Source organism: Oncorhynchus mykiss, chromosome 15, assembly GCF_013265735.2.
Source record: "Oncorhynchus mykiss isolate Arlee chromosome 15, USDA_OmykA_1.1, whole genome shotgun sequence".
Taxonomy (NCBI): domain Eukaryota; kingdom Metazoa; phylum Chordata; class Actinopteri; order Salmoniformes; family Salmonidae; genus Oncorhynchus; species Oncorhynchus mykiss.
The window spans coordinates 38,540,524-38,559,086 of record NC_048579.1 but is presented as its reverse complement, the minus strand read 5'-3'; the positions used below and the strand labels follow the sequence as shown (position 1 = coordinate 38,559,086).

Genomic DNA, 18,563 nt, shown 5'->3' with positions numbered 1-18,563 from the left:
AGCATTATGCCTTGCTAGCAGCAAGCAACCTTGTCACGGAAATCAGAAAAGCAATCGCCCGGAAATTGCGGTCACCACAACGCCATTTTTCTCCTCCAAATCAGCTCCAAAATATCGACAGAAACATGGCAAACGTTGTTTAAAATCCATCCTCAAGGTGTTTTTCTAATATCTATTCAATAATATATTCGTCGGGATAATTCCTTTTTCTCTAGGATCGTTTGGAGTAATGGCTACCTCTGCACTTTTACGCGAGAGTCTCTCTCGGAGCCACCAATGTGCCCCCATACGGCTATTCTTCAACAGAAATGCGTAAAACTATGTGACAATGCTGTAGACACCTTGGGGAATACGTAGAAAGCGTAAGCTCGTTGATGGTACATTCACAGCCATATAGGGAGTCATTGGAACGCAGCGCTTTCAAAACCTGGGGCACTTCCGGGTTGGATTTTTCTCAGGCTTTCGCTTGCAACATCAGTTCTGTTATACTCACAGACAATATCTTTACAGTTTTGGAAACGTTAGAGTGTGTTCTAGCGTCAGTTTGTTTTCTTCCTGTATTGAACACAGATCCCGTCTTTAATTTGATTGATTATTTACTTAAAAATACCTAAAGTTGTATTACAAAAGTAGTTTGAAATGTTTTGGCAAAGTTTTGAGATATTTTGTAGTTTTGGCAAAGTTTTGAGCTATTTTGTAGTGTAGCAAGTTGGAACCGGTGTTTTTCTGGATCAAACGCGCCAAATAAATGGACATTTTGGATATATATCAACGGAATTAATCGAACAAAATGACCATTTGTGATGTTTATGAGACATATTGGAGTGCCAATAAAAGAAGCTCGTCAAAGGTAATGCATGATTTTATATTTTTATTTCTGCGTTTTGTGTCGCGCCTGCAGGGTTGAAATATGTTCTCTCTTTGTTTACTATGGTGCTATCCTCAGATAATAGCGTTGTTTGCTTTTGCCGAAAAGCCTTTTTGGAATCTGATTTTTATAGTCATTTATTTGAATTTGGCGCTCTGCATTTTCACTGGCTTTTGGCCAGGTGGGATGCTAGCTTCCCACATATCCCAGAGAGGTTAGCCTCTTAAGGATCGGACAATTTTATTAAATTTGCTGAAAATGAGCAAGACTGTTAAACAGGTCAACATTCACAAGGCCAGATGGATTACCAGGACGTGTACTCAAAGCATGCGCGGACCAACTGGCAAGTGTCTTCATTGATATTTTCCACCTCTCCGCAACCAAGTCAGTAATACCTACATGTTTCAAGCAGACCACCATAGTCCCTGTGCCCAAGAAAGCAAAGGTTACCTGCCTAAATGACTACCGCCCAATAGCACTTATGTCGGTAGCCATGAAGTGCTTTGAATGGCTGGTCACATCATCATCCCGGAAACCCACAGACACAATCTTTATTAAACTCCACACTGTCCTTTCCCACCTGGACAAAAGGAACACCTATGTGAGAATGCTGTTAATTGACCACAGCTCAAGTGTTCAACACCATAGTGCCAACGAAGCTCATCACTAAGCTAAGGACCCTGGGATTAAACACCTCCCTCTGCAACTGGATCCTGGACTTCCTTACCGGCCACCACCAGGTGGAAAGGGTGGGCAACACCACATCTGCCACGCTGATCCTCAACACGGGGGCACCACAGAGGTGCGTGCTTAGATCCCACCTGCACTCCCAAGCAAAACTCCAACACCATCTTTAAGGTGGCTGACGGCCTGATTACAAACAACAATGAGAGAGCCTCTATGGAGGTCAGAGACCTGGCAGTGTGGTGCCAGGAGAACCTCCTCTTCCACAATTTGAGCAAGACAACTACAGGACTACAGGAAAAGGAGTGCCAAACACGCTCCAATTCACATCGATGGGGCTGTAGTGGAGCAGGTTGAGAGTTTCAAGTTGCTTGGCGTCCACGTCACCAACAAACTATCATGGTCCCAACACACCAAGAAAGTTATGAAGAGGGCATACCAACGCCTTTTCCCCAGCAGGAGACTGACAAGATTTCTCATGGGTCCCCAGATCCTCAAAAAGTTTGACACCCAAAGCCATAATAAGAGTGCTGAACAATAACTCAAATGGACAACCGACCGTTTTTTACACTGCTACGACTTTATTATCTATGCAGTCACTTTACTCCTACTTACATGTACAAATTACCTCGACTAACCTGTACTCCTGCACATTGACTAGGTACATTCAATGTATAAAGCCTCATTAATATGTAATTTTATTGTGTTATTTTAATTTTATTCAGTAAATAGTTGAAGTCGGGAGTTTACATACACCTCAGCCAAATACATTTAAACTGTTGTTTTTTATGTTTTTTACCATGCCTGACATTAAATCCTAGTAAAAAAAATATGTCTTAGGACAGTTAAGAACAACACTTTATTTTAAGAATGTGAAATGCCAGAATAATATAATTACTTATTTCAGCTTTTATTTCTTTCATCACATTCCCAGTGGGTCAGAAGTCTCACACACTCAATTGGTATTTGGTTGTATTGCCTTTAAATGGTTTAACTTGGGTCAAACGTTTCAGGTAGCCTTCCACAAGCTTCCAACAATAAGTTGGGTACATTTTAGCCCATTCCTGACAGAGCTGGTGTAACAGAGTCAGGGTTGTAGGCCTCCTTGCTCGCACACTTTTTCTGCATTCACATGTTCTATAGGTTTGAGGTCAGGGCTCTGTGGTGGCCACTCCAATACCTTGACTGTGTTGTCCTTAAGCCATTTTGTCACAACTTTGGAAGTATGCTTGGGGTCGTATTCTATTTGGAAGACCCATTTGCGACCAAGCTATAACTTCATTGGGATAGGGGGCAGAATTTTCACGTCCGGATGAAAAGCATGCCCCAAGTAAACTGCCGGTTTCTCAGGCCCAGAAGCTAGGATATGCATATAATTGGTAGATTTAGATTAACTTAAAATTATGTCTGCGAGTGTAACAGAACGAATTTGATAGGCGAAACCGAGGACAAACCATCCAGGAATTTTTGTTGTCGTTGTCACTGTTTTCAATTGGTTTTCAATAGGAAACCTATGAGGAACCTGGTTGCAGTTCCTATGGCTTCCACTAGATGTCATCAGTCTTGAGAAATTGGTTGATGTTTTTCTTTTGAGAATCTTAGAAAATGGACATTCTCTATTGACGTCATTTCCGGTCACAACTTGCAGACATGTTTACGTGTTGCTGTGCGTTTTGCTGTGCGTTTTGTTGCCAACCTATTTTGCTACCTGACAACTTTACGGTTTTTACTTTTTAATTACCGTTTATATTTTTGTTTTTTCCCCTCAACTTTTTCACTCCGGACGCTTTATCTGGACACGGTTCGTCAGGACCTCCAACAGCCGAAGCTAAGTAGTAACATTAACATGATGCCTTCTAATTGCAGTCGCTGTACTCAAAATATACAGGAGAACGATCGCCTTACGGCGAGGATAGCTGTGCTGCAAGCCCAGCTTCAGACGCAATCGTTAGGCAAGGGTAATTTCAGTGTAGGAAAGGATGAAACGGCGTCTGTGCCACCAGTAAGTACAGATAGTAGTATAAATCCCCTGGCACAGTCCCCGCAGCCGGACAACTTTCTCACGGTTTCTGGAAGGAAATGCTGTAGGAATGCTCAACCGGTGTCGCTCATTCAGCCGACAGAAATGTTCAACCGGTTTTCCCCATTAAGCAGCGAGTCGGAGTCAGAGGCCGAGCCTTCTCGTCTCTACTCCTCACGTTACGGGGTCTGAGACGCCGAAGCATCCCACCATTAGCTCTGACAAATTGAAAACTCTGGTCATTGGCGACTCCATTACCCGCAGTACTAGACTTAAAACAAATCATCCAGTGATCATACACTGTTTACCAGGGGGCAGGGCTACCGACGTTAAGGCTAATCTGAAGATGGTGCTGGCTAAAACTAAAACTGGCGAGTGTAGAGAGTATAGAGATATTGTTATCCACGTCAGCACCAACGATGTTAGGATGAAACAGTCAGAGATCACCAAGCGCAACATAGCTTCTGCGTGTAAATCAGCTAGAAAGATGTGTCGGCATCGAGTAATTGTCTCTGGCCCCCTCCCAGTTAGGGGGAGTGATGAGTTCTACAGCAGAGTCTCACAACTCAATCGCTGGTTGAAAACTGTTTTCTGCCCCTCCCAAAAGATAGAATTTGTAGATAATTGGGACTCACCCACAAACAGGACCAAGCCTGACCTGCTGAGGAGTGACGGACTCCATCCTAGCTGGAGGGGTGCTCTCATCTTATCTACCAACATAGACAGGGCTCTAACTCCTCTAGCTCCACAATGAAATAGGGTGCAGGCCAGGCAGCAGGCTGTTAGCCAGCCTGCCAGCATAGTGGAGTCTGCCACTAGCACAGTCAGTGTAGTCAGCTCAGCTATCACCATTGAGACCGTGTCTGTGCCTCGACCTAGGTTTGGCAAAACTAAAGATGGCGGTGTTCGCCTTAGCAATCTCACTAGGATAAAGACCACCTCCATTCCTGTCATTATTGAAAGAGATCATGATACCTCACATCTCAAAATAGGGCTACTTAATGTTAGATCCCTTACTTCAAAGGCAATTATAGTCAATTAACTAATCACTGATCATAATCTTGATGTGTTGGCCTTACTGAAACATGGCTTAAGCCTGATGAATTATTTACTGTGTTAAATGAGGCCTCACCTCCTGGCTACACTAGTGACCATCCCGCAAAGGTGGAGGTGTTGCTAATTACGATAGCAAATTTCAATTTACAGAAGAAACAAAATGGACGTTTTCATCTTTTGAGCTTCTAGTCATGAAATCTATGCAGCCTACTCAATCACTTTTTATAGCTAGTGTTTACAGGCCTCCTGGGCCATATACAGCGTTCCTAGTTGAGTTCCCTGAATTCCTATCGGACCCTGTAGTCATAGCAGATAATATTCTAATCTTTGGTGACTTTAATACTCACGTGGAAAAGTCCACAGACCCACTCCAAAAGGCTGTCGGAGCCATCATCGACTCAGTGGGTTTTGTCCATCATGTCTCTGGACCTACTCACTGTCAGTCATACTCTGGACCTAGTTTTGTCCCATGGAATAAATGTTGTGGATCTTAATGTTTTTCCTCATAATCCTGGACTATCGGACCCCCATTTTATTACGTTTGCAATTGCAACAAATAATCTGCTCAGACCCCAACCAAGGAACATCAAAAGTCGTGCTATAAATTCACAGACAACACAAAGATTCCTTGAAGTCCTTCCAGATTCCTTTTGTCTACCCAAGGAGGCCAGAGGACAAAAATCAGTTAACCACCTAACTGAGGAACTCAATTTAACCTTGCGCAATACCCTAGATGCAGTTGCACCCCTAAAAACATCTCATAAGAAACTAGCTCCCTGGTACACAGAAAATACCCGAGCTCTGAAGCAAGCTTCCAGAAAATTGGAACGGAAATGGCGCCACACCAAACTGGAAGTCTTCCGACTAGCTTGGAAAGACAGTACCGTGCAGTACCGAAGAGCCCTTACTGCTGCTCGATCATCCTATTTCTCTAACTTAATTGAGGAAAATAAGAACAATCAGAAATTCCTTTTTGATACTGTCGCAAAGCTAACTAAAAAGCAGCATTCCCAAAGAGAAGATGGCTTTCACTTTAGCAGTGATAAATTCATGAACTTCTTTGAGGAAAAGATCATGATTATTAGAAAGCAAATTACAGACTCCTCTTTAAATCTGCGTATTCCTTCAAAGCTCAGTTGTCCTGAGTCTGCACAACTCTGCCAGGACCTAGGATCAAGAGAGACGCTCAAGTGTTTTAGTACTATATCTCTTGACACAATGATGAAAATAATCATGGCCTCTAAATCTTCAAGCTGCATACTGGACCCTATTCCAACTAAACTGCTGAAAGAGCTGCTTCCTGTGCTTGCTAGGAGTGTGAAGGTGAACGGAAAGGCTCTGGAGCAACGAACCGCCCTTGCTGTCTCTGCCTGCCGGTTCCCCTCTTTTCACGGGGATTCTCTGCCTCTAACCCTATTACAGGGGCTGAGTCACTGGCTTACTGGGGCTCTCTCATACCGTCCCTGGAAGGGGTGTGTCACCTGAGTGGGTTGATTCACTGATGTGGTCATCCTGTCTGGGTTGGCGCCCCCCTTGGGTTGTGCCGTGGCGGAGATCTTTGTGGGCTATACTCAGCCTGGTCTCTGGATGGTAAGTTGGTGGTTGAAGATATCCCTCTAGTGGTGTGGGGGCTGTGCTTTGGCAAAGTGGGTGGGGTTATATCCTTCCTGTTTGGCCCTGTCCGGGGGTGTCCTCGGATGGGGCCACAGTGTCTCCTGACCCCTCCTGTCTGGGGGTGTCCTCGGATGGGGCCACAGTGTCTCCTGACCCCTCCTGTCTCAGCCTCCAGTATTTATGCTGCAGTAGTTTATGTGTCGGGGGGCTAGGGTCAGTTTGTTATATCTGGAGTACTTCTCCTGTCCTATTCGGTGTCCTGTGTGAATTTAAGTGTTCTTTATCTAATTCTCTCTTTCTCTCTTTCTTTCTCTCTCTCGGAGGACCTGAGCCCTAGGACCATGCCCCAGGACTACCTGACATGATGACTCCTTGCTGTCCCCAGTCCACCTGGCCGTGCTGCTGCTCCAGTTTCAACTGTTCTGCCTTATTATTCGACCATGCTGGTCATTTATGAACATTTGAACATCTTGGCCATGTTCTGTTATAATCTCCACCCGGCACAGCCAGAAGAGGACTGGCTACCCCACATAGCCTGGTTCCTCTCTAGGTTTCTTCCTAGGGAGTTTTTCCTAGCCACCGTGCTTCTACATCTGCATTGCTTGCTGTTTGGAGTTTTAGGCTGGGTTTCTGTACAGCACTTTGAGATATCAGCTGATGTACAAAGGGCTTTATAAATAAATTTGATTTGATTTTGAGAAATGAAGAAGTAGGGTGTCAAGTGAGTTCATTGTGAGTGTCAAGCCAAGTTGACTTTTCTGTGTGACGCACGTGAACTGGAGCTCGCTCCATGTTGTTTTTTTATCTACTATTGAACACAGTATATTCAGTCTTAAATTTGATTGATTATTTATGTTTTAGGATATCTAAGGTTGGATTAGGAAAGTTGTTTGAAATGTTTGGACCAAGTTCACAGGTAACTTATCAGATACTTTGTAGTCATGTTGGGCGAGTTGGAACCGGTGTATTTCTGAATCAATCGCGCCAAATAAACCGACATTTTGGGGATGTAAAGAAGGAATTTATCGACCAAAAGGACCATGTGTGATGTTTCTGGGACATTTTGGAGTGCCAACAGAAGAAGATCTTTAAAGGTAAGGCATGAATTATTGGTATGTGTGACTTTTGTGTCGCACCTGCCTGGTTGAAAAATGTTTTTCATGTGTTGGTATGCGGGGCGCTGTCCTCAGATAAACGCATGGCTTGCTTTCGCCGTAAAGCCTTTGAAATCTGACTCGGCGGCTGGATTTACAACAAGTTAAGCTTTATTTTGATGTATATCACTTGTGATTTTATGAAAGTTAAATAGTTATAGTATTGAATTTGGCGCGCTGCAATTTCACCGGATGATGTTGAGGCGGGACACTAGCGTCCTACTGATCTGAAAGAAAACCTCCTGACTGATTTCTTGAGATGTTGCTTCAATATATCCACATAATTTTTCTGCCTCATGATGCCATCTATTTTGTGAAGTGCACCAGTCCCTCCTGCAGCAAAGCACCCCTAACAACATGATGCTGCCACCCCCGTGCTTCACGGTTGGGATGGTGTTCTTCGGCTTGCAAGCCTCCCCCTTTTTCCTCCAAACATAACAATGGTCATTATGGCCAAACAGTTCTATTTTTGTTTCATCAGACCACAGGACATTTCTCCAAAAAGTACTTTCTTCGTCCCCATGTGCAGTTGCAAACCGTAGTCTGGCTTTTTTTAATGGCGGTTTTGGAGCAGTGGCTTCTTCCTTGCTGAGCGGCCTTTCAGGTTATGTCGATATTGGACTCGTTTTACTGTGGATATAGATACCGCTGTACCGGTTTCCTCCAGCATCTTCACAAGGTCCTTTGCTGTTGTTCTGGGAATGATATGCACTTTTTGCACGTTAATCTCCAGGAGACAGAACGAGTCTCCTTCCTGAATGGTATGATGACTGCGTGGTCCCATGGTGTTTATACTTGCATACTATTGTTTGTACAGATGAACGTGGTACCTTCAGGCGTTTGGAAATTGCGGTCCAAGGATGAACCACACTTGTGGAGGTCTGGTTCATCCTTTTTTCTGAGGTCTTGATTTTCCCATGATGTCAAGCAAAGAGGCACTGTTTGAAGGTAGGCCTTGAAATACATACACAGGTACACCTCCAATTGACTCAAATGAGGACACTTCGCCTATCAGAAGCTTCTAAAGCCATGACATTTTTGGGAATTTTCCAAGCTATTTAAAGGCACAGTCAACTTAGTGTATGTAAACTTCTGACCCACTGTAATTGTGACACAGTGGGTTTAGATAAGTGAAATGATCTGTCTGTAAGCAATTGTTGGAAAAAGTACTTGAGTCATGCACAAAGTAGATGTCCTAACCGACTTGCCAAAACCATAGTTTGTTAACAAGAAATTTGTGGAGTGGTTGAAAAACAAGGTTTAATGACTCCAACCTAAGTGTATGTAAAAATGTTGATTTGACATGGCTGTCTCAAAAAATGGACATCAAAATATTCAAATATAATGATATAACTCAAAAGATCCCCAATGATTGTACAGAGCAGTAGCAGAGTTTCTGTCTAGATCAATTGCCATTCTCTGACCTTGGCTAGTACATATTTCTTTGCCACGGTATTGTTTTGGTATTGAGTATCGTAATACTAAACCTGGTATGGAAGTCCAAATTCTGGTATTGTGACAACACTACATCACTTAAACACTGAACCTGGGTATGATTTAGGCCAGTTTGTGATGCTGTGAAACACCAACAGAAAATACTCCTAGGCCCAGACCAGCTAGGTTATAAAGCCAACACAAATACTACCATTCCCTTCACTCATTTACATTACATACAGAACAAGACAGCCAATACTTGTAATGCGACACATGGATTGAACAGAGTTGCTCTGCTGGCGTGAGTGACGTAGACATGGCTTTGCCTACTTTAGACACAGAGGTTCTAGGCAGGAAGTAGGCTGCTAGGCAGGCAGTAGTTAGTATATTAGACTGGCAAGGCTTTTTTTTCACTACTTGGTCTTTTGACCAATCACATCAGATCCTTTTCAGAGCTGATACGATTAGTCAAAAGAACAATTAGTGAAAAAAATATTAGAATTGGGCTGCATGTCTAAAAGCAGCCAAATAGACATGGCCTACCAGAGTGGTAGTAGTAGACAGTACCTTGTTCTGTGAGGCTACAGGGGGCGTGCTGAGCAGGGCTTTGTGGTGACCAGCGTTGTTCTGCGGCGTGCTGATCCTGGGAGACACATAGGAGCGGGGAGAGGAGGCGTCTGACGTCAACGACATGGGGGACTGGTTCGACTGCTGGGCTGTTGGGAGTAACAGAGGGTGGAGAATTATTAGACATCTATCTGGTTTAGATACTTTAAAAATCAACAGTGGCAAGTTTGAATAGGAAGGTTGCCATTGTGGATCTGAAAACAAACAGGGTGGCTGAAGGCCTACCTTGGTTGGAGAGCTGGGCTGCTTGGGAGAGCAGAGTAGTGATGTTGAAGGCTGACGGGCCGGCTGTGAGGATCTTATGAAGCAACGACTGTAACGACGCTTGAGTGACAGCAGCTTTGAGGACTGGAAAGAGAAGGAAAAAAATAAAAAAAATGTGTGGAAAGCTTAGAAATATGGGCTTTTATCTAAAACCATAACATAAGATGATCCCTATCATCACCCCTGTTTTAGAGCCATCAGATCAGCCACACTAAGTGCGCGACCAAACAAAATGTAAACAATGGAGCAAATTAAATTCTATGACTAACTACTCTCTAGCTGGTAAAAATGTCTTGACGTAGGAGCAAACTGAATCAGGATGGATTGGGCAATATTACCATAGTATCGGCTAGCGTTGATGATTGACAGCCATCGTCGATGGTGATGATATCGTGATGTGACAGACAATGGTTTACCATATTTGAACTTCACTGGCGCCGCGCATAAGGCCGCAGAACTGAGTCGGCTAGCGCCCAAGTGACATTGAGTAAACTGAGAGGAATCTAGGCTAGACAGAGCGGTGAATTTCACCAAGGCAGTGCAAAATGTTCAGTCAGAAAATATTATTTCCCTTTTTCCTCGCTCTGTCATATGCATGGGCTTTATAGCCAAAAACGATTCACTTAAATGTTTTATTTTTATAAATTGGACACTCCACTATATTGTGTATGTACTGTGTATAAAAAAAAATAATTCTCTCCATTCAATATGAATATGACTTTGGGCTACTACGCTTTCATCGTTCTTTGCATGAAACACAGGCATGCAAGGTTAAAACCGAATGTCCAATATAGCCTATCATAGAAGCTTTACGACAAACTATTTCCCTAATAGCTCTTGAAGGTACTGATGTCCTAAAGTTGCCACTTTCAGTCTTGTTCTTTTTGAAAGTCAGAGGCTATAGGCCTAGGCTATTCTCAATCACAGCTTTATGAGAACTGGAACAAACAATAGACTTAAGAGAGAAGGACGAGGCAAAGCAATTAGTATCCAGTTCTTTAGACTGTAGACTATGCTTCCATCCAACCCATGATTTATTATGTAACTCACTGGGACGATAAACCGAAAATTACAGACATATCTGAGTCATACCGAAGCAATTTTGCTTATGTCGGTATTTTTCGATAATTACACAATATTCCTTCATGTCATTTCATTTGAACTAAGACTACAGCAGCCAACCAGAGCTGTGTTCTATTCCATGTTCCCACACCTGTTGGCAGTTCTCAAGTGGTTACGTGTAGCTTCGCTCATTAGCGGGGGAAAATGAAGAGCAATGAAGAACATGCAGTCCCAGAAATCCAAGAACAAATACTGTCAAAGAAGGATGCAGTGTTGGTTGTTGGGACTTACTCTGGTTTTAAACCTAGTGACATTGAGCAGTGTGAGGCAGTGTGCTTGTACTGTCGCAAAACTATAGCAACCACTCCAGGAAACACAAGCATCTTAACCTACCACTGGCACGACAACGCAGACAAAAATTCCAAATTATATCCATAATGTCAACAGAAACATGTCAAAAGTTTTTTATAATCAATCCTCAAGGTGTTTTTCAAATATCTATTCGATACTATATCAACCGGGACAGTTGGCTTTTCACTAGGACCGGGAGAAACAATGGTTGCCTCTCCCTTTTGCGCACAAATCACTGAGAGCCCCCACCTGTCCACTTAAGCAATGTGGTCGTTCACGCTCATTCTTCAAAATAAAAGCCTGAAACTATGTCTAAAGGCTGTTGACACCTTAGGGAAGCCATAGAAAAAGGAATCTGGTTGATATCACTTTCAATGGGCAATAGGGATGCATAGGGACACAGGGGTTTCAAAATAAGAGTCACTTCCTGATTGGATTTTTCTCAGTCCTGCAATATCAGTTCTGTTATACTCAGACAATATTTTTACAGTTTTGGAAACTTTAGAGTGTTTTCTATCCTAATCTGTCAACTATATGCATATTCTAGCATCTGGTCCTGAGAAATAGGCCGTTTACTTTGGGAACGTTATTTTTCCAAACATAAAATAGTGCCCCCTAGTTTCAAGAGGCTGATCCTCAACACTGGGGGCCCACAAGGATGCGTGCTCAGCCCCCTCCTATACTCCCTGTTCACCCATGACTGCGTGGCCATGCATGCCTCCAACTTAATCGTCAAGTTGGCAGACGACAACAGTAGTAGGCCTGATTATCAACAATGATAAGACAGCCCACAGGGAGGAGGTGAGGGCTCGGATTGTGGTGCCAGGAAAATAACATCTCAACCGACGTTAACAAAACAAAGGAGGAAACAGCAGAGGGAGCACCTCCCCATCCGCAACGATGGGACCGCAGTGGAGACGGTGAAATGCTTCAAGTTTCTCGGCATACACATCACTGACAAACTGAAATGGTCCACCCACACAGACAGTGTTGTGAAGGCTGAAGAAATGTAGTTTGTCACCTAAAACCCACAAACTTTTATAGATGCACAATTGAGAGTGTCCTGTTGGGCTGTTTCACCGCCTGGTACGGCAACTGCACCGCCCGCAACCGTAGAAAGGTCTGCCAAAGGCATCACGGGGGCAAACTACCTGCCCTCCAGGACATCTACAGCACCCGATATCACAGGAAGGTCAAAAAGATCAAGGACAACCAACCGAGCCACTGCCTGTTCACCCCGCTATCATCCAGAAGGCGAGGTCAGTACAGGTGCATCAAAGCTGGGACCGAGAGACTGAGAAATAGCCATCTCAAGGCCATCAGACTGTTAAATTGCCATCACTAGCACAGAGAATGCTGCATATATACATAGACTTGAAATTACTGGCCACTTTAATAATGTTTAAGTATTTTACATTATTCATCTCATATTAAAATGTATTTATATTTAACCTTTATTTAACTAGGCAAGTCAGTCGCTCTGACATTGTTCGTCCAAATATTTATATATTCTTAATTCCATTCCTTTAGATTGTGTGTATTGTTAGAAATTCCTGCAATGTTGGAGCTAGAAACACAAGCATTTCTTTACATGCGCAACATCTGCTAAACACGTGTATGTGACAAATAAAATTTGATTTGTCGCATGCGATTTAGCCCTATAGCCCAACGGTGGTTTTAGCAGTGTCTTATTTATTATTTTTTTTAAGCATGTATTTTTTAGGGGGTTGGCCAATATATGATGATATTGCGCACTATCACAATCTTTTATGAGTACACAATCACGACAGGACAAAGGTTGACGTCACCCAACTCTATAACACGCAGCACAAATGCGCCGGAGTGTAAGGGCTGACGTCTTACCGGCTCTCAACCAATCATGCTATTTTGTTGGTTTTTCGTGTGGTTCATAACTTGTTTTGTACATAATGTTACTGCTACCTCTTATAACCAAAAAGAGCTTCTGGACATCAGAACTGGGATTATTCACCTCAAATTGGACGAGGAGTTACACTCAATGAGTCGGACATGAAGGATATCCCACAGACACATGACCAGGCCCCAATCCCCGTGATTCGCTGGAGAAGGAAACGGAGATTGAAGCAAAAGATCAGGTTGCCTGCCTTGCGAGGATCAGGCAACGAATGGCTAATCTGAGCTTGCCTTCCGTTCTGCAAGCTAACGTTCAATCACTGGAAAAGAAATGGGACGAACTGAAAGCACGTATATCCTACCAACGGGACATTGAAAACGGTAATATCTTATGTCTCACCGTGTAGACGCTGTACAGCTGGAGGGTTATAGACTATCAGCAGGATAGAACACCAGCCGCTGGTAAGACAAGAGGCAGGGGCATATGCATTTATGTAAACAGCTGGTGTGCGATATCTAAGGAAGTCAAAGTTTGGCTCGCCCAAGGTCGAGTATCTCCTGATAAGCTGAAGACCACACTATCTACCTAGAGAGTTTCTGTATTTTTCGTAGCTGTCTACATACCACTACAGAGCAAGGTTGGAACAAAAACCGCACTCAATGAGCTGTACTCCCCCATAAGCAAACAGGAAAATGCTCTCCCAGTGGCCGGTAACTTTAATGTAGGGAAACTTAAATCAGTTTTACTGAATTTCTGTCAGCATGTTAAATGAGCAAACCAGAGGGGGGAAAAAATTAAATAAAATCTAGACCACCTTTACTCCACACACTGAGTTCTTCCTCGACCCTTCATTTGGCAAATCTGACCATAACTCTATCCTCCTGATTCCTGCTTACACGCAAAAATGAAAGCTGGAAGCACCAGTGACTCCGTTTATTTAAAAAAAAAAGTGGTCAGATGAAGCAGATGTTAAACTACAGGACTGTTTTGCGTGCAGACTGGAATATGCTCTGGGACTCTTTCGATGGCATTAAGGAGTGCACCACATTCATCGGCTTCATCAATAAGTGCAGCGATGACGTCGTCCCCACAGTGACTGTACGTACATACCCCAACCAGAAGCCATGATTACAGGCAACATTCGCACTGAGCTAAAGGGTAGAGCTTTCACTTTCAAGGAGCGGGACTAACCCGGAAGCTTATAAGAAATCCCGCTATGCCCTCCGACGAACCATCGAACAAGCAAAGTGTCAATAAAGGACTAAGATCGAATAGTACTACACCAGCTCCGAAGCTCGTCGGATGTGGCAGGGCTTGCAAACTATTAGACTACAAAAGGGAAGTACAGCCAAGAGCTGCCCAGTGACACAAGCCTACCAGATGAGTTAAATGGCTAGCTAGTAAGTGGGGTGTGCGCTAATAGCGTTTTAAACGTCACTCGCTCAGACTTGGAGTAGTTATTCCCCTTGCTCTGCAAGGGCCGCGGCTTTTGTGGAGCGATGGGTAACGCTGCTTCGAGTGTGGCGGTTGTCGATGTGTTCCTGGTTCGAGCCCAGGTAGGGGCAAGGAGAGGGACGGAAGCTATACTATTCCACTGGCAATACTAAAGTGCCTATAAGAACATCCAATAGTCAAAGGTATATGAAATACAAATTGTAGAGAGAAATAGTCCTATAATTCCTATAATAACTACAACCTCTTACCTTGGAATAGTGAAGTCTCATGTTAAAAAGGAACCACCAACTTTCATATGTTCTCATGTTCTGAGCAAGGAACTTAAAACCTTAGCTTTTTTACACGGCACATATTGCACTTTTACTTCTCCAACACTTTGTTTTTGCATTATTTAAACCAAATTGAAAATGTTTCATTTATTTGAGGCTAAATTTATTTTATTGATGTATTATATTAAGTTAAAATAAGTGTTCCTTCAGTATTGTTATTGTCATTATTACAAATAAATAATTGTAAAACTTGTATAAAAAAATATATATATTTTCTTTATTTTCTTCTCAAATCGGCATCGGCTTTTTTTGGTCCTCCAACAATCGGCATTGAAAAATCATAATCGGCAGACCTCTACTTTGTACCTCACTATTGTTGTCACGATACCATCATTTTGACTCCGATAGCCATACCAGGTTTAGTATCACGATACCATTGGATTAAAAAGGTATATTAGCCAAAGTTACAGAATGGCACTTGATCCAGACAGATCTTTTGAGTTCAATATCATTACATTTTAAATGTTTTGTAAATTTTTCAGAGAATGCTATGTATGCATTAATGAATCAATTTGCTTTTACCAAACTACATAACGCTAATAATTTATTTGAATGGTAACTCTGTTGATAAACTTGGTAAATCAAGACGTAGCCAAGACAAATTCACAATACAGACTTAATTCCATCAAGTGGAGTATGGGCATACATTGAATTATTGAGCTTGTATTGGCTGATTTCATGGGGCTACATCTATTTGCCTTCCATTTGGGACTTATTTTATTGTACTTAACATGCATAGAAGAAGCAATCTTTTTTATTACAGAGTATGCTGTCTGTTTAAGACCTAATGACTCAACCTAATGACCCTCCCAGAGAGACCGCACAGATGTGAGGCAAGAGAGACAAAGTGAACAAATAACATTTTTGGCAGTGACTGAAAATCAGCATTTTTTGCATTATGGTTTGCATATCATCACAAAGTACTAGGGGAGTGAATGGATGTTGGCTTCAGCTGTAAGTTAGCAAGGAAAATTAGCCTACAAAGCTGGAAGCTACTGGTATCTTCTTGCATTGTGTTCTAGCCTGTAATGGACTGTTTTGCGAACAGTAAATAACAGTTGCAACATTTCTACATCCTGTGTTGCATTATTCAAGTGTGTTAACTTCTGTGCAGCATGAGTGGGGAGATAACATGATGCAGCCCAGACTCCCAGTGAGTAAAGTGGTTCCTCAGGACAGGTTAGAGCTAGCAATGAATAAGTGTAGCATGCACGGTGCACTCGCACTATAAGGGGACATCGGCTGCGCTGATAGACAGACGACCTCTCAATTAGTAGACGACGTGAAACATGACAGAAGTACAGAAAGTTTCATGTTCTAGTATTGAAACATACTAAAATTGCAGTATACCGTGCAACACTACATCAATATGCGACTTTACGTGTTTTTTTTTAGTTAGAGAGTGGACCTCAAAACGTAAATAGCATCTCATGCAATGTTTCTAACAAATCTGAAATGGTCACGGCACAAAATACAATTTGAAACCTGAAGGCACACATGCTTGAAAACAAGTAATAAAAGCATTACGATGGCTTTGAGTATCTTATGTTGGCTTCAAGTAAAGATATTGCATTCTGGGCCATGCTCAGGGATCATAAAGCAGTCAGAGGATGACACGCTCGCCCCAGACAGCCAGTGCCAGCCATGTTCTTTTCTGCATGGCCAGTCATCGTTGCATATTGAAGCAGGATTGGGCTGCTGCAGAGCCCCGGTCTGTGTGACAGAGGGCCCCGCTGAGCACATTTGCTCTGGAGCACTTAAGCACCCGGCATGACACACCAGACAGGGTCAGCCTCCAACCAACCAGACCCTGACTAATAGTAGCATTAGAACACAGGGCGGCAGGTAGCCTAGCGGTTAAGAGCCTTGGGCCAGTAACTGAAAGGTTGCGGTTTTGAATACTGACTGGGAGAAAAATTTGAAGATGAGCCCTTGAGGAAGTCGCTCTGGATAAGAGTATCTGCTATCTTTTGTAAACATGACACAAACTATACCAAGAGAGGGAAAGACACATTGTGTCAGATCGTCAAATGAGCATTCAAATACATTTTTACATTGCCAAATTATTAGATGGTCTGCAAAAAATGTACTTATTTTTTTGCACACTTTAAAAATCAGTGTGGACCAAACTGATGCGCTCTCCCCACTACTCATTGTTTCTGCGGTAGGTATTCACCCTCTTTAGAGAATGATGCAGTATATATCTGCAGAAAAACATTGAGACCTCAAAAAATAGGTGTGCAAATCAGGGAGCCAAATTAACGGCTCTTTCACCGTTGAGGAGATGGGAAACATTGCCCGTGCTACTTCAATGGGACGCACAGTGCAATCTGGGCGATTCTGAGTGAATGGGAGTCTATTGAGCATTATCTCAAAAACCCAACATTAGCACGAAATTCAACAAATATTTTCAGAGATGTGAGAATTAACTTGCTATCTGTAATATTGTATAGCTTTGGAATCTTGACAATACGTACTATTGAGGAAAACAGGCACGTTTCAACATATACACCGACTTTGAGAAGGGATCGCGTGACGAGTAGCTTAGCAACTGTGACGCTGCATGACAACGTGAACGTGATTGGTCGACAGTGCTGGGTCAGGCGTTACACTGACGCAAAATATGATCAATGGCTTTCGAGATCAGACATCCTGGAGTTGTGACATCAGCCAGCATTGAAATCTGACATGTATGATATCTAAAAGTCATATTCCTATTAAAATTCCAGTGTACTGAGAGCAACTTTACCACAGTTCTAAGTCATACAGGTCGAATGTCAGCCAGCTTGAACGCCAATAACTCAGATTCACGTGAAAACATGAAATGACCCAGAAAATCAAGACATAATTAGATGCACAAACCAATAACACTCAAAATGGGTGACCATTTCCTTTAATGCAGACATGGCTGTCACTCATTAAATATATATACAGTGGGGCAAGAAAGTATTTAGTCAGCCACCAATTGTGCAAGTTCTCCCACTTAAAAAGATGAGGCCAGTAATTTTCATCACGGGTACACTTCAACTATGACAGACAAAATTAGAAGAAAAAATCCAGAAAATCACATTGTAGGATTTTTAATGAATTTATTTGCACATTATGGTGGAAAATAAGTATTTGGTCAATAACAAAAGTTTTGAATACTTTGTTATATACCCTTTGTTGGCAATGACAGAGGTCAAACGTTTTCTGTAAGTCTTCACAAGGTTCTCACACACTGTTGCTGGTATTTTGGTCCATTCCTCCATGCAGATCTCCTCTAGAGCAGTGATGTTTTGGGGCTGTTGCTGGGCAACACAGACTTTCAACTCCCTCCAAAGATTTTCTATGGGGTTGAGATCTGGAGACTGGCTAGGCCACTCCAGGACCTTGAAATGCTTCTTACGAAGCCACTCCGTTGCCCGGGCGGTGTGTTTGGGATCATTGTCATGCTGAAAGACCCAGCCACGTTTCATGTTCTTTGGATGCAACTCAGCATTCTTTGTCCTCCAAACACGACGAGTTGAGTTTTCACCTAAAAGTTCTATCTTCTTCTGGATCATCCAAATGCTCTCTAGCGAACTTCAGACGGGCCTGGACATTTTCTGGCTTAAGCAGGGGGACGCGTCTGGCACTGCAGGATTTGAGTCCCTGGCGACGTAGTGTGTTACTGATGATAGGCTTTGTTACTTTGGTCCCAGCTCTCTGCAGGTCATTCACTAGGCCCCCCCGTGTGGTTCTGGGATTTTTGCTCACCGTTCTTGTGATCATTTTCACCCCACGGGGTGAG

General features: G+C 42.9%; 1 protein-coding gene across 2 annotated transcripts in view; it reads right to left on the bottom strand.

The window, feature by feature from the left end:
- LOC110490038 (WW domain-containing adapter protein with coiled-coil) overlaps window positions 1-18,563 on the bottom strand; it is a 74,191-nt gene that overhangs the window by 9,393 nt on the left and 46,235 nt on the right. For both annotated transcript variants that reach the window (XM_021563136.2, XM_021563135.2), the window contains 2 exons: window positions 9,683-9,805; window positions 9,398-9,546 (listed from right to left, as the gene is read on the bottom strand). In XM_021563136.2, the coding sequence (XP_021418811.1) occupies window positions 9,398-9,546; window positions 9,683-9,805 (272 nt within the window). The remainder of the gene's footprint in view (window positions 1-9,397; window positions 9,547-9,682; window positions 9,806-18,563) is intronic.